General features: G+C 50.3%; 1 protein-coding gene across 1 annotated transcript in view; it reads left to right on the top strand.

Annotated features, from left to right (window-relative positions):
• mfsd12b (major facilitator superfamily domain containing 12b) overlaps window positions 1–14,980 on the top strand; it is a 32,490-nt gene extending 17,510 nt beyond the window's left edge. The window contains exons 3-11 of the mRNA XM_066644593.1: window positions 192–318; window positions 1,493–1,678; window positions 2,209–2,301; window positions 4,036–4,128; window positions 8,357–8,527; window positions 8,741–8,835; window positions 11,685–11,815; window positions 12,673–12,720; window positions 13,604–14,980. Coding sequence (XP_066500690.1) covers window positions 192–318; window positions 1,493–1,678; window positions 2,209–2,301; window positions 4,036–4,128; window positions 8,357–8,527; window positions 8,741–8,835; window positions 11,685–11,815; window positions 12,673–12,677 — 901 coding nt within the window. The 3' untranslated portion in view covers window positions 12,678–12,720; window positions 13,604–14,980. The remainder of the gene's footprint in view (window positions 1–191; window positions 319–1,492; window positions 1,679–2,208; window positions 2,302–4,035; window positions 4,129–8,356; window positions 8,528–8,740; window positions 8,836–11,684; window positions 11,816–12,672; window positions 12,721–13,603) is intronic.
• Window positions 14,981–16,646: the final 1,666 nt, after the last annotated feature.

Here is a 16,646-nt window from a genome sequence, read left to right on the forward strand (position 1 = left end):
AAAAGTTAATGGGCGGAGTCACTTTGGGCTATTTCTATTGGGTCATTCGTCATGACATTATGGCTCTGTGTTAAAGTCTGGTGTAAAAGAACAGTGTCAGTAGTGGAGATGAGGTTTTGATCTGACCGTGTTGTTATGCCGTATTTGTTGACTGTTGATCACATAGTGAAAGATGTTTCTCTGTGGGTCAGGTACGCTTTCACCGTGGTGGCTAATATCACAGTGTACGGCGTGGCCTGGCTGCTCTTCCACTACCAGCACCAAGCGGACCCCTCTATAGCAGACCACCTCACTCAGGTGGACATCCCCATATTCAGGGTGAGAGCATCTCTACAACAGCACAGCACTGCACATCAACACCAGCGCGGAGAAATAAGAGCACTGGGTAAAAACGGAGAAAACGAGAATGGAGAAGAAAGAGAACAGAGCGAAAACAGCTAAAAACCAGAGCTTCTGCTCCTCGCTCCTCACTGCTGTGCGCTCGGGGTCGGGGTGAACAGCGAGCGGCTCGTTATCATTTAAAGGAACAGGTGCTGAAACTGGCCCTTCTGAACAAGGCTGTTTACACAGGGGGAGAACGCTGCTGTGGGGTTTAATCCTTGTGGTGTTTTGACCAAAGCAGGTCAGAGAACTGTGTTGGGGAGAAGGGGAAGAATTTGTTTCATTTAAACTATGTTTAATGCTGCTTCCTTCCATTAGTGTGATTTGCAGTAGTCCTGGCTCATCCAGATTTCTGAACGTACAGAGTTCATCAAGAATTTAGTCACAAAGCCAAAACCTGGATTAAGTGCCTAAATCTGCTTGGCCTGGACCCAGAGGGGTCTCTCCGCCTCCTGCCCTTCTCCAGTGATCTGATTACAGGATCAGCTCCGTGCCCTGGCCTTTTAAGTCACTCATATTTATTTGTTTGTGTTTGTAAACATCGTGTCATTTTCCATTGAGTTTAGACAACTGGCTTTGGTCAAAACAGAAGTGTGTTGAAGGCCTGTGTCCAGAGACTCTCCCCATTCTCCACAAGGGCACACAGTGATCAAAACACCACAAGGATCAAACCCCTACAGCAGCCTTCTCCCCCTGTGTAAACAGCCCCTGTTCAGAACGCCCGCTTTCAGCACCTGTTCCTTTAAATGATAAAGAGCCGCTCGCTGTTCACCCCGACCCCGAGCGCACAGCAGTGAGGAGCGAGGAGCAGAAGCTCTGGTTTTTAGCCATTTTCACTCGGTTCTCTTTCCATGTTCCATGTGCTCCACAACTTCTCCATAATTGTTATGACTGTTTTCCTATCCGCCTCCAAAATGACATAGTGCAGTCTCTATTCTGCCTATAACAGCTCAGTGGAGCATCACAATGATTTTGAAACTGTAGTTTAAAGGTACACATTTTACGTAGGGTTCCTTTAAAGGGACAGTAACATAACCAGCTTGTCTAACAGCTGTGTGAAGTGGAGTTATCCACTACTCTGACCCTCTACTTTTTCTTGCCTCCGTTTCAGGACATGGCTCTGATTGTTTTGGGTATCGGAGCTATTTTCTCACTCATCTTCCACCTGCTGACGAAGGAGAGGAGTCAGTATCAGGAAGAGACCGGAGAGCGCCACCCTCTGCTGCCCGAGCTCAGCTCCAGCACCAGGACACAGCTGCAGTGGAAACACTGGTTCACAGAGCCGTCCTTTTATCAGGTTACTCCACTAATTTATCAGGTTTCTGCTCCTCAGGATGAGGTGGTGTTGGAGGATGAAGAGGGAGGAGGAGGTGGAGGATGAGGAGGAAGTGGTGGTGGATGAGGTGGAGGTGGAAGAGAAAGGAGAGGAAGTGGTGGAAGATGAGGAGAAAGGGGTGGTGGATGAGGTGGAGGTGGAAGAGGAAGGAGAGGAAGTGGTGGAGGAGGAGGTTTTAGTGGATAAGGAGGAGGAGGTGGAGGTAGAAGGAGAGGGGAGGTGGAGGAGGAGGGTAAGATGGGGTGGTGGTGGATAAGGAGGAGGAGGAGGTGGAGGAGAAGGGAGAGGAGGAGGGGGAGGTGGATGAGGTGGTGGAGGACGAGGAGGTGGAAGAAGGAGAGGAGGAGGTAGTGGTGGAGGAAGTGGAGGAGAAAGGAGAGGAGGAGGGGGAGTTGGACAAGGTGGTGGAGGATGAGGAGGAGGTGGTGGATAAGGAGGAGGAGGAGGAGATGGAGGAAGTGCACCAGTTTTGATTTGTCTTGGTTCTGCAGGTGGCTGCTCTGTACATGTGCACACGTCTCATCGTCAACCTCTCTCAGACCTACATCGCCATGTTCCTGATCAACTCCTTATTACTGCCCAAGGTGAGCAGAGCTGAATCAGTCCGTCTGGTTTCATTGTTACGGCTCATGATTGTTGAAATTTCAGTGTGATATAAACAAGCACAGCACAGTGGTACAACAGGCGGTTACTTGGTGACTGAGTGAAACTGATTGTGTGTGTGACTGGGTGAGTGTGTGAAATTATCCACGGGTGTGAGTGTGTGAGTGACAGGGTGAGTGTGTGACTGTCCACAGGTGTGAGTTTGTGAGTGAATGGGTGAGTGTGTGAAACTGTCCACTGGGTGAGTGTGTGAGTGACTGGGTGAGTGTGTGAAACTGTCCACTGGGTGAGTGTGTGAGTGACTGGATGAGTATGTGAGTGACTGGGTGAGTGTGTGAAACTGTCCACAGGTGTGAGTGTGTGTGTGACTGGGTGAATGTGTGACTGTCCACAGGTGTGAGTTTGTGAGTGAATGGGTGAGTGTGTGAAACTGTCCACTGGGTGAGTGTGTGAGTGACTGGGTGAGTGTGTGAAACTGTCCACTGGGTGAGTGTGTGAGTGACTGGATGAGTATGTGAGTGACTGGGTGAGTGTGTGAAACTGTCCACAGGTGTGAGTGTGTGTGTGACTGGGTGATTGTGTGTGTGACTGGGTGAGTGTGTGAAACTGTCCACAGGTATGAGTGACTGGGTGAGTGTGTGAGTGACTGGGTGAGTGTGTGAAATTATCCACGGGTGTGAGTGTGTGAGTGACTGGGTGAGTGTGTGAAATTATCCACGGGTGTGAGTGTGTGAGTGACTGGGTGAGTGTGTGAAACTGTCCACAGGTGTGAGTTTGTGAGTGAATGGGTGAGTGTGTTAAACTGTCCACAGGTGTGAGTGTGTGTTTGACTGGGTGAGTGTGTGACTGTCCACAGGTGTGAGTGACTGGGTGAGTGTGTGAGTGACTGGGTGAGTGTGTGAAACTGTCCACAGGTGTGAGTTTGTGAGTGACTGGGTGAGTGTGTGAAACTGTCCACAGGTGTGAATGTCTGAGTGACAGGGTGAGTGTGTGAAACTGTCCACAGGTGTGAGTGACTGGGTGAGTGTGTGAGTGACTGGGTGAGTGTGTGAGTGAATGGGTGAGTGTGTTAAACTGTCCACAGGTGTGAGTGTGTGTGTGACTGGGTGAGTGTGTGACTGTCCACAGGTGTGAGAGTGTGTGTGACTGGGTGAGTGTGTGAAACTGTCCACAGGTGTGAGTGTGTGAGTGACTGGGTGAGTGTGTGAAACTGTCCACAGGTGTGAGTTTGTGAGTGAATGGTTGAGTGTGTGAGTGACTGGGTGAGTGTGCGTGAGTGTGTGAGTGACTGGGTGAGTGTGTGAAACTATCCACTGGGTGAGTGTGTGAGTGACTGGGTGAGTGTGTGAAACTGTCCACTGGGTGAGTGTGTGAGTGACTGGGTGAGTGTGTGAGTGACAGGGTGAGTGTGTGTAGCTGTCCACAGGTGTGAGTGTGTGTGTGTCAGGGTGTGGGTCTGGATGTGTGTGTGGTGCTCTGTCCAGAGTGGGTTCCTACACAATGTTTCTGGGTGGGCTCCAGACCCACTGTGACCCTCATCTGAATGAAGTGGTTACAGAAGATGAACGAATGATGCCTGATTAAAGCTGATGAGGTGATTGAATGTGATCTGTATTTGTTTTAAATCTTCCCTCCTTTCATTCCTCCCTTTCGTCCTTGTTTCTCCATCCCTTTGCTCCCGGGCTGTCGACCCGAACTCTCTCCTGTTTCTGCAGAGGTACATCGCCACTATTCCTCTGGTGATGTACGTCAGTGGGTTTCTTTCCTCTCTGACCATGAAACCGGCCAGTAAATACATCGGAGTCACAGTGAGTCCACACACTCCGACACAGCCACACTCCTCAACACACTCCACACCCACACACTGCTTTACCTCTCAACACCTAACCCCCAGAAGCCCATGTCCTAGGTACACTCCCAGAAAAAAAGGTACAGCAGTGGTGTTAACGTCCAGCTGTGTTTCATTCTCTTCTCCAGAAGGAGAGGGGGATATTTGTGAGCTTTCATTATAGAACTGCGTTAAAAAAAACAAACATAGCTCTGTGTCTTTTAAGGTGGAACAGTGTTTTTAAGGAAAAAAAGCGCCTGTTGTTTGCGGCTGAAACATAACTTTTCTGTAAGTTTTTATTCACTGTTTGAATCACTACAGAAACTCATTTGTAACTCTTATATTTTGTAGTACTTTCGCTCTGTGTTTACCTTCATACAGTTTGCCCTTTCCTTATTTGAGTCATTTTCACTTTAAATAATAACTACAGTAAAGATAAGTCAGGGGCGACACAGTGGCGCAGCAGGTAGGTGTCGCAGTCACACAGCTCCAGGGGCCTGGAGGTTGTGTGTTCGATTCCCGCTCCGGGTGACTGTCTGTGAGGAGTGTGGTGTGTTCTCCCTGTGTCTGCGTGGGTTTCCTCCGGGTGACTGTCTGTGAGGAGTGTGGTGTGTTCTCCCTGTGTCTGCGTGGGTTTCCTCCGGGTGACTGTCTGTGAGGACTGTGGTGTGTTCTCCCTGTGTCTGTGTGGGTTTTCTTCCAGGTGACTGTCTGTGAGGAGTGTGGTGTGTTCTCTCTGTGTCTGTGTGGGTTTCCTCCGGGTGACTGTCTGTGAGGAGTTGCTGTGTTCTCTCTGTGTCTGCGTGGGTTTCCTCCGGGTGACTGTCTGTGAGGAGTTGCTGTGTTCTCTCTGTGTCTGTGTGGGTTTCCCCCGGGTGACTGTCTGTGAGGAGTTGCAGTGTTCTCTCTGTGTCTGCGTGGGTTTCCTCCGGGTGACTGTCTGTGAGGAGTTGCAGTGTTCTCTCTGTGTCTGCGTGGGTTTCCTCTGGGTGACTGTCTGTGAGGAGTTGCTGTGTTCTCTCTGTGTCTGCGTGGGTTTCCTCCGGGTGACTGTCTGTGAGGAGTGTGGTGTGTTCTCCCTGTGTCTGTGTGGGTTTTCTTCCAGGTGACTGTCTGTGAGGAGTGTGGTGTGTTCTCTCTGTGTCTGTGTGGGTTTCCTCCGGGTGACTGTCTGTGAGGAGTTGCTGTGTTCTCTCTGTGTCTGCGTGGGTTTCCTCCGGGTGACTGTCTGTGAGGAGTTGCTGTGTTCTCTCTGTGTCTGTGTGGGTTTCCCCCGGGTGACTGTCTGTGAGGAGTTGCAGTGTTCTCTCTGTGTCTGCGTGGGTTTCCTCCGGGTGACTGTCTGTGAGGAGTTGCTGTGTTCTCTCTGTGTCTGCGTGGGTTTCCTCCGGGTGACTGTCTGTGAGGTGTTGGTGTGTTCTCCCTGTGTCTGTGTCGGTTTCCCCCGGGTGACTGTCTGTGAGGAGTTGCAGTGTTCTCTCTGTGTCTGCGTGGGTTTCCTCCGGGTGACTGTCTGTGAGGAGTTGCAGTGTTCTCTCTGTGTCTGCGTGGGTTTCCTCTGGGTGACTGTCTGTGAGGAGTTGCTGTGTTCTCTCTGTGTCTGCGTGGGTTTCCTCCGGGTGACTGTCTGTGAGGAGTGTGGTGTGTTCTCCCTGTGTCTGCGTGGGTTTCCTCCGGGTGACTGTCTGTGAGGACTGTGGTGTGTTCTCCCTGTGTCTGTGTGGGTTTTCTTCCAGGTGACTGTCTGTGAGGAGTGTGGTGTGTTCTCTCTGTGTCTGTGTGGGTTTCCTCCGGGTGACTGTCTGTGAGGAGTTGCTGTGTTCTCTCTGTGTCTGCGTGGGTTTCCTCCGGGTGACTGTCTGTGAGGAGTTGCTGTGTTCTCTCTGTGTCTGTGTGGGTTTCCCCCGGGTGACTGTCTGTGAGGAGTTGCAGTGTTCTCTCTGTGTCTGCGTGGGTTTCCTCCGGGTGACTGTCTGTGAGGAGTTGCAGTGTTCTCTCTGTGTCTGCGTGGGTTTCCTCTGGGTGACTGTCTGTGAGGAGTTGCTGTGTTCTCTCTGTGTCTGCGTGGGTTTCCTCCGGGTGACTGTCTGTGAGGACTGTGGTGTGTTCTCCCTGTGTCTGTGTGGGTTTTCTTCCAGGTGACTGTCTGTGAGGAGTGTGGTGTGTTCTCTCTGTGTCTGTGTGGGTTTCCTCCGGGTGACTGTCTGTGAGGAGTTGCTGTGTTCTCTCTGTGTCTGCGTGGGTTTCCTCCGGGTGACTGTCTGTGAGGAGTTGCTGTGTTCTCTCTGTGTCTGTGTGGGTTTCCCCCGGGTGACTGTCTGTGAGGAGTTGCAGTGTTCTCTCTGTGTCTGCGTGGGTTTCCTCCGGGTGACTGTCTGTGAGGAGTTGCAGTGTTCTCTCTGTGTCTGCGTGGGTTTCCTCCGGGTGACTGTCTGTGAGGAGTTGCTGTGTTCTCTCTGTGTCTGCGTGGGTTTCCTCCGGGTGACTGTCTGTGAGGAGTGTGGTGTATTCTCTCTGTGTCTGCGTGGGTTTCCTCCGGGTGACTGTCTGTGAGGTGTTGGTGTGTTCTCCCTGTGTCTGTGTCGGTTTCCCCCGGGTGACTGTCTGTGAGGAGTTGCAGTGTTCTCTCTGTGTCTGCGTGGGTTTCCTCCGGGTGACTGTCTGTGAGGAGTTGCAGTGTTCTCTCTGTGTCTGCGTGGGTTTCCTCTGGGTGACTGTCTGTGAGGAGTTGCTGTGTTCTCTCTGTGTCTGCGTGGGTTTCCTCCGGGTGACTGTCTGTGAGGAGTGTGGTGTGTTCTCCCTGTGTCTGTGTGGGTTTCCTCCGGGTGACTGTCTGTGAGGAGTTGCTGTGTTCTCTCTGTGTCTGCGTGGGTTTCCTCCAGGTGACTGTCTGTGAGGAGTGTGGTGTGTTCTCTCTGTGTCCGTGTGGGTTTCCTCCGGGTGACTGTCTGTGAGGAGTGTGGTGTGTTCTCCCTGTGTCTGTGTGGGTTTCCTCCGGGTGACTGTCTGTGAGGAGTTGCTGTGTTCTCTCTGTGTCTGCGTGGGTTTCCTCCAGGTGACTGTCTGTGAGGAGTGTGGTGTGTTCTCCCTGTGTCTGCGTGGGTTTCCTCCAGGTGACTGTCTGTGAGGAGTGTGGTGTATTCTCCCTGTGTCTGCGTGGGTTTCCTCCAGGTGACTGTCTGTGAGGAGTGTGGTGTGTTCTCCCTGTGTCTGCATGGGTTTCCTCCGGGTGACTGTCTGTGAGGAGTTGATGTGTTCTCCCTGTGTCTGCGTGGGTTTCCTGTGAATGTGTGGGTGTGAGTGACTGTGTGAGTGTGTGTTGCCCTGTGAAGGACTGGCGCCCCCTCCAGGGTGTATTCCCGCCTTGCACCCAATGATTCCAGGTAGGCTCTGGGCCCACCGTGACCCTGAATTGTATAAGCGGTTACAGATAATGGATGGATGGAAGTCAGTTGTACCCACCTAAGGAGCAGAAATAGACCAACATTCTCATCTCTTTAGATCCCTTTCAAAGTTCAGAGCTCCTCCGTGGACCAGGCGGTTTGTCGTGGTTCAGAGAGCGATGCACAGAGCAGTGACACAGTGTCGGAGCGAGCCACTTGATTGGTTTTCAAATGTACAGATTTTGTGTGTAAACACGGGAGGGTTTCCAGCGTGCAAACTGACCAGAGAGCAAACAAAGGGCGGGGAAATAGCCTCGGAAATGTTTTTTAATTAATCCCTATTTAAAATGTAGAATACCACCACAGCGACAGTTGTTCTGACTGCGCTGATGTGGTGTTTATCATTTAACCACATCCTCGTATTCTGTCATTACCCCCCTGTGGCAGTGAACACATACACACACTAGTGCACCAGGGGCTGTGAACACACTCCCAGAGCGGCAGGCTGCCATCCACAGCGCCCTGGGAGCAGAGGGAGAGGGACAGTGCTGTTCCTTCATTCCCACCGCCCCAGTTTTCCTGGGAATTGAACCTGAACGACCTTTCAGTCCTAAGATTTACTCTTGACTCTGAGGTGTCCGTTCATGACGTAGCAGTGAGAGCGACCTGAAAGTCCCATCATTCTGAGTTTGCTCTTTGTGAAGTGACGTCTCACTAGACAAGACAAGTCCATCCTTTGTGTTTCTTGGTGCCGGGGACAGCCCACGTGTCTCTGCGTGTGTTTGTGAGTGTCAGAGGTGTGAAGTCTTTGTGTCGTTTCCTCAGATGACGTACTGCCTGGGCCTGGTGCCGATCCTGGGCTTCGCCGCCTGGGTCCTGCTGGACCTGCACATGGGCGGTCGGGTTTATGGAGCGGCCATTCTGCTGGGCTCCGGTTCTGCGGTGATCCTGGTCATGTCTCTGTCCATGACGGCCAACCTCATCGGAGATCAGACGGTAGGGAATGGTTCTGGGGTTTTTACACCTTTTGGGAAGAATAAAGCTGGAGCATATGTGCCCTCACAGAAGCACAGAAGAATACTGTGATCTCTCTTTAACTGTGAATACATCATCAGTTGCACTGTTGTTACACGTGTTATTAATGTGTAATTACACAGTTAGTACAAACATAGGGTGTAACGGGAAAGAACCTTCTTCCTCTCTTTGCAGCAAAGTGGAGCATTTGTGTACGGAGCGATGAGTTTTACAGATAAAGTGGCGAATGGCCTGGCGGTGATGCTGATCCAGGGCCTGTATCCCTGCAGGTGAACAATGCACAATACATAATACATGCTGTAACACACATTTAACACACACACACACACACACACACACTACAAGCTTATTGACAAGGAGACAAGGACATTCAGACTTGGAATTATCGCTGAATTTCAGAAATGTGGTGTGGCTGCTCTAGAATGTGATGCATCTTTGTGTTTATGGATGACTGGACAGGGATGTGTGTGTGTGTGTGTGTGTGTATATGTGTGGGGTCCATTGTATATTGTAGTATTCATTCACTCATTATCTGTAAGCACTTATCCAGTTCAGGGTTGCGGTGGGTCCAGAGCCTACCTGGAATCATTGGGTACAAGGCGGGAATACACCCTGGAGGGGGCGCCAGTCCTTCTCAGGGCAACACAGACACACACACACAAACATTCACACCTACGGACACTTTTGAGTCTTCAATCCAACTACCAACGTGTGTTTTTGGAGTGTGGGAGGAAACTGGAGCACCCGGAGGAAACCCTTGCAGACACAGGGAGAACACACCACACTCCTCACAGACAGTCACCCGGAGGAAACCCACGCAGACACGGGGAGAACACACCACACTCCTCACAGACAGTCACCCGGAGGAAACCCACGCAGACAAAGGGAGAACACACCACACTCCTCACAGACAGTCACCCGGAGGAAACCCACGCAGACACAGGGAGAACACACCACACTCCTCACAGACAGTCACCCGGAGGAAACCCACGCAGATACAGAGAGAACACACCACACTCCTCACAGACAGTCACCCGGAGGAAACCCACGCAGATACAGAGAGAACACACCACACTCCTCACAGACAGTCACCCGGAGGAAACCCACGCAGATACAGAGAGAACATACCACACTCCTCACAGACAGTCACCCGGAGGAAACCCACGCAGATACAGAGAGAACACACCACACTCCTCACAGACAGTCACCCGGAGGAAACCCACGCAGATACAGAGAGAACACACCACACTCCTCACAGACAGTCACCCGGAGGAAACCCACGCAGACACAGGGAGAACACATCACACTCCTCACAGACAGTCACCCGGAGGAAACCCACGCAGATACAGAGAGAACACACCACACTCCTCACAGACAGTCACCTGGAGGAAACCCACGCAGACACAGAGAGAACACACCACACTCCTCACAGACAGTCACCCGGAGGAAACCCACGCAGACACAGGGAGAACACACCACACTCCTCACAGACAGTCACCCGGAGGAAACCCACGCAGACACAGGGAGAACACACCACACTCCTCACAGACAGTCACCCGGAGGAAACCCACGCAGACAAAGGGAGAACACACCACACTCCTCACAGACAGTCACCCGGAGGAAACCCACGCAGACACAGGGAGAACACACCACACTCCTCACAGACAGTCACCCGGAGGAAACCCACGCAGACACAGAGAGAACATACCACACTCCCCACAGACAGTCACCCGGAGGAAACCCACGCAGATACAGAGAGAACACACCACACTCCTCACAGACAGTCACCCGGAGGAAACCCACGCAGATACAGAGAGAACACACCACACTCCTCACAGACAGTCACCCGGAGGAAACCCACGCAGATACAGAGAGAACATACCACACTCCTCACAGACAGTCACCCGGAGGAAACCCACGCAGATACAGAGAGAACACACCACACTCCTCACAGACAGTCACCCGGAGGAAACCCACGCAGATACAGAGAGAACACACCACACTCCTCACGGACAGTCACCCGGAGGAAACCCACGCAGATACAGAGAGAACACACCACACTCCTCACAGACAGTCACCCGGAGGAAACCCACGCAGACACAGGGAGAACACATCACACTCCTCACAGACAGTCACCCGGAGGAAACCCACGCAGATACAGAGAGAACACACCACACTCCTCACAGACAGTCACCTGGAGGAAACCCACGCAGACACAGAGAGAACACACCACACTCCTCACAGACAGTCACCCGGAGGAAACCCACGCAGACACAGGGAGAACACACCACACTCCTCACAGACAGTCACCCGGAGGAAACCCACGCAGACAAAGGGAGAACACACCACACTCCTCACAGACAGTCACCCGGAGGAAACCCACGCAGACACAGGGAGAACACACCACACTCCTCACAGACAGTCACGCGGAGGAAACCCACGCAGACACAGAGAGAACACACCACACTCCTCACAGTCACCCGGAGGAAACCCACGCAGATACAGAGAGAACACACCACACTCCTCACGGACAGTCACCCGGAGGAAACCCACGCAGATACAGAGAGAACACACCACACTCCTCACAGACAGTCACCCGGAGGAAACCCACGCAGATACAGAGAGAACACACCACACTCCTCACAGTCACCCGGAGGAAACCCACGCAGATACAGAGAGAACACACCACACTCCTCACGGACAGTCACCCGGAGGAAACCCACGCAGATACAGAGAGAACACACCACACTCCTCACAGACAGTCACCCGGAGGAAACCCACGCAGACACAGGGAGAACACATCACACTCCTCACAGACAGTCACCCGGAGGAAACCCACGCAGACACAGGGAGAACACATCACACTCCTCACAGACAGTCACCCGGAGGAAACCCACGCAGACACAGGGAGAACACATCACACTCCTCACAGACAGTCACCCGGAGGAAACCCATGCATTTTGACCTAGTCATTAATAAAAATACTTTTTCTTATGTGTCTTTGCTTTTATTGTTTAATTGTATTCCTTTATTGTAAAGATCTCAGAGATGTTTTGTACATTAAAGTACTTTATAAATGAAATGTAACTGTTATTATTATTATTATTATTATTTACAGCACTGTGGCTTGCTGCCCTGCCTGTTTGTGGTTCTACCATGTTGTCATGGTAACGGTAACAGGGGGCGTGGCTCTCATTGCCGGGCTCTGTCTCTGCACCATGATCTTCTGGCCAATCAGGATACGTCGACGTGAGTTTTAGTTCACTATGAAACATCTGTGTGTGTGTGTGTGTGTGTGTGTGTGTGTGTGTGTGGCTGTTGTTGAAGTGTCACTGCAGCACTGAGAATGAACCCCCACCATATCACACCTCCCCAGTTTGGGTCTTTACCATTTAAATAGGAATCTCTAATAGGATCCACATGCGTTAAAAACCCAAAGCCAGGTAACGTCAGGCGCTGTTTACTCGTTGTGTGTTGGTGTGTTGTTGTTTTTTGGACTGAACACCGCTCCATGCCTCACGACTTTGGCAGGAGATTTTCGGTGCCACCGACCCAAGGCGCGTTAGAACCTCTTCAAAAAACCTTGCGGTAATGTTATGAGCTGCCGCTGTGAGTGGGAGAAAAGTAAACGTGATCGCTCCTGAAGCTTGAAAGATGTGCTGGAGCTCTGCGTTTCCTGGTGACTGACAGGTGTCTCTGGCCAATCAGCGCTCTGCAGTGTTTACACGTCTCCATTTAGTACCTTCAGCTTGTGTCACACCAGGCACGAGCAGGGACTATAAAAGTAACCAGTTCCAGGACCAGGACCAGATTTGGCCGGTGGAAGAACAAAAGAGCAGAGCGGAGCAGAGTGGGGTCGAGTTGGTTCCATGCAGTGGAAAAGCACTAAAAGTATGCAGAGCAACAGACAGACTACAGTGTGTAACAGCAGAACTACAACGTGCCCCTGTGTGGTCAGTGGTGCTGAGAGAATGGACAGTGAGGGTTTACACAGGGAGGTAATTTTAATGTTTTAGCTGATTGGTGTGTGTGTGTGTGTGTGTGTGTGTGTGTGTGTGTTTGCGGAGGTGTGGCTCATTGTGTGTTTGTGTTTGTCTCTGTTTCAGACTGAGGAGCGTGGGGTTAACAGCAGGAGGTCTTCACTCTGTGGAAAGGTGAAGTGTAAACTTTAGGAGAATGAAACAGAGGAGAAATTATATATGTACAAGAGGAGAGAGAGAGAGAGAGAGAGAGAGAGAGAGAGAGAGAGAGAGAGAGAGAGAGAGAAACAGACAGAGAGAGAGAGAGAGAGAGAGAGAAACAGAGAGAGAGAGAGAGAAACAGAGAGAGAGAGAGAGAAACAGAGAGAGAGAGAGAGAGAAACAGAGAGAGAGAGAAATAGCGAGAGAGAGAGAGAAAACGAGAGAGAGAGAGAGAGAGAGAGAGAGCAAGAGAGAGAGAGAGAGACAGAGGGAAAGACAGGGAGACAGAGGGAGAGAGAGAGAGAGAGACAGAGGGAAAGACAGGGAGACAGAGGGAGAGAGAGAGAGAGAGAGAGAGAGAGAGAGAGAGAGAAACAGAGAGAGAGAGAGAGACAGGGAAAGAGATGGAAGGGTGAGAGAGAGAAAAAAGATGGAAGGGTGAGAGGGAGGGTAAGAGAGAGGGAGGGTAAGAGAGAGGGAGAGAGTAAGAGAGAGGGAGAGGGTAAGATAGAGAGAGAGAGAGAGAGAGAGGGTGAGAGCAAGAGAGAGAGAGAGAGAAGGTAAGAGAGAGAGAGAGAAAGAGAGAGAGAGAGAGGGTAAGAGAGAGAGAGAGAGAGAGAGAGCAAGAGAGAGAGAGGGTAACAGGGTGAGAGAGAGAGATGGTAAGAGGGAGAGAGCAAGAGAGAGTGAAACAGAGGGAAAGACAGACAGAGAGAGATAAAGAGACGGAGAGAGTAAGATAGAGAGAGAGAGAGAAAGGGTAAGAGAGAGAGAAAGACACAGAGAGAGAGAAGGAGAGAGGGGATGTTGTTGTGCTGATGGTGGCGTTCTGACGCCGTGTGTGTTTGTGGGGCAGGTCCGAGGCTGACCGCAGGGATGTGAGAAGATGGAGAACACAAGCATCACTGTGGTCAGAAACAGCACATTCTCTCACCGGCCAGTGGACAGAGGACAGAGGACACTTTGTGGACATGAACTCTAATGGAGAAGTATGAGGAAGCTGAGCACTGTGGTCAGCAAAGAGTCCTGCCTCAGCACTTTATTCACGTCCAGCTTTTTCTGCGCACTCACTCTTTGTTCTCCGTCCTCAACAACATCTGCTTCTGCTGCATACGAACATCGTTAATGGACAAACCGAACACGGCTTAGCTTTAATATCGAATCAGCTACAGACTGGGTACAGAACATCAGCACGCGGGCCGGACCTGGCTGCTGTAGTGGAGCATGTGTTGCAGCCTGACGTTTGTCCAGCAGGGGGTGTTTAAACGTCGGTTCTAGCTTGGTTTCTTTGCTTCAGACCAGAACAGAAGATGATCTGCTGTTGTCCTCCTCAGTGGCTTTCGCCAGCATCCCACTGCCACATGTGACCCCCCCCCCCCTTTTAAATCCAGCTGTTCACTCCTTTTTTTTAAGTTTATAAAAATGAATCTTAAAAATATGCCACAGGACACTCACTGTCCATTCTCTCAGCTCCACTGTCCACACAGGAGCACTTTGTAGATCTACATTTACAGACTGTAGTCCGTCTGTTGCTCTGCATACTTTCGCATCTCACTTTCCCCCTGTTCTTCAGCGCTCAGGATCCCCACAGAGCAGGTGTGATGTGGTGGTGGATCGTTCTCAGCGCTGCAGTGACACTGACGTGGTGGTGTAGAGTGGATCAGACACAGCAGTGCTGCTGGAGTTTTTAAACCCCTCAGTGTCTGGACCGAGAACAGTCCACCGACCAAAAACATCCAGCCGACAGCGTCCTGTGAGGAGGAGCGACACACACTGTGCAGCGACAGATGAGCTACTGTCTCTGACTCTACATCTACAAGGTGGACCAACGAGGGAGGAGTGTCTCACAGAGTGGACAGAGAGTGGACACAGGGTTTAAAAACTCCAGTGGCACTGCTGTGTCTGATCCACTGCTCTATGAGGCAGAGCACTGGTCTGAAGGGATAGGAGAAATTTAAGGCGTCATACACTTTCTGAAGTGTTCAATAATCATATGTTTTCATCCACTCCTAAGTCTTCTGCGACATGAAATGAATGTCACCTGCTTTTTCTGCAGCTATTTTTTTTTAACTTCCAGTGCCACCTTAAATGTTGCACTGATGTCAGGTGCAAGAATATCATTGATTCGCCATTTAAGGTGGAACTGGAAATGAACTAGCTTCCTACTGAGATAGCAGTGTGCTTCTAGTGATGTTGTACGCTTGTTATGAAGAAAAGGGTCATAATACATTTGAACTGCAACTAAGGTAATAAACATATCACAGTTTTTAAAGGTGGAAATACTGTCATTTTTATTTATTTATTTCCCAACAAGATCTGAGACCTCCTACCCCTCCCTCATCAGTGGGTCACGGTTTGAAAATCTCTGTTCTAGAGGCTCGAACCCCAGCGAGGGTGAGTTCAGGGGCCGAAGGCAGTGTCTTTATGAAGGTGAGGTATGTAAATGTATTGCTAATGCTGATGTCACATCTCGCCCCGCCCACTACAACCCAAAATAATGTAAAAACATTTCTCAAAAGAAAAAATTCAGCATCATTCTCAATGTGCCACAACTCACAGTGGAACTAACCTGTAGGAGGCGCTGCTGGTTCCCACAGCCACAAACACTCTGTACCCTGTTAACACAGATGGGTTATTGTGAATCAATCTGTATCGGTTGCATTTTAGAAACAGCTGGATGTTATGTGAGGATTCATCTGCAGATGTTTCCTTGTGTCTGATTTGCTGTGAACGTTCCTCTTCTGCACATTCTCTCCTGACTGCTGCGCTTAAAGGCTAAGCACCATTTAATGGTCCTCCATGAATATTCCACATTATTGTAGTTACTGACAGATATAAGTATGAATTAAAATGAAAACAGCTTAATTTGCTTTAAAACTGACAATTTTATTAAATTGACGGAAAAACCCGAGCTCTCTACGGAAATTCTCGAACGCGACCGTGACGTCACTGGTGGACAACAGCTGAACAACGCCGCGGTAAAACACCGTTATGACTGACCGTTATGACAGTATCTAGCTAAATAACCAACATTATTCATGACAATAGCCTAGCAATAAGCTAAACTCAAATGTAGAGGTACCGTTATTCTTGTAAATGTGATCGAAGTCGAACTCGAATTCATCCGACACTATAAACCTCCGTAATGCAGCTACGTAGCCGAGTATAATCTGAGACACCGAGTTTAGCGAGTCAAGCTAACGTTAACTAACACCAACTAAAACTGGCGAAGTGAGTGTCCTTACCCTGTTTACCTCCATGTTACAGAGGCTCTTGAACACCTTTCGTTGGTGTCCTTACATGCCCATATTGTTGGAAAAGCGCCAGTGAAATGAGCTACAGATAACGGAGTGAGCGGACGGTTTGATAGTTTTGTTTGTTAATTTGTGTGTTTGTTTATTTGTTATGTCTACTATAGTGACACAGCATAACATTAAACATTAAAACGCAGATCCGCAGCCCATTTTAAAGGAACACTAGGTCAGATTTGGTATTTTAGCTCTTGGGCTCCCCCTACAGCTAGAGAGTGGAGTTCACTTCTACAGCACTGGGGATCAAGGGGAATGTGGGAGCGAGGGGAGGATGTTTCCTACTCTACTCTAAAAGTGACATAGTGCTGAGCCATCAATAGCAGTGACAGAGGCCCCGTTCTCACTCTTCCAGCTCAGTGGAGCATCACAATGATTCTGAAGCTGTAATTTTAAGGTGAATAGACACACACTGGAATAGACCACTTCTTTTAGTCGGACCACAGTTTGGTGTTGGGTTCAGACCGCAGTCTGAGTCATCTTTTCACATGTGCTATGTTGGTTTGAACCACACAGAAAATCCAGAGATCTGGACCAAACAATACATGTGTGAAAGCACCCTAAGGGTAAAGGGTATACCTGCTGTTTGGT

The sequence above is a fragment of the Hoplias malabaricus genome, chromosome 14, assembly GCF_029633855.1.
Source record: "Hoplias malabaricus isolate fHopMal1 chromosome 14, fHopMal1.hap1, whole genome shotgun sequence".
Taxonomy (NCBI): Eukaryota; Metazoa; Chordata; class Actinopteri; order Characiformes; family Erythrinidae; genus Hoplias; species Hoplias malabaricus.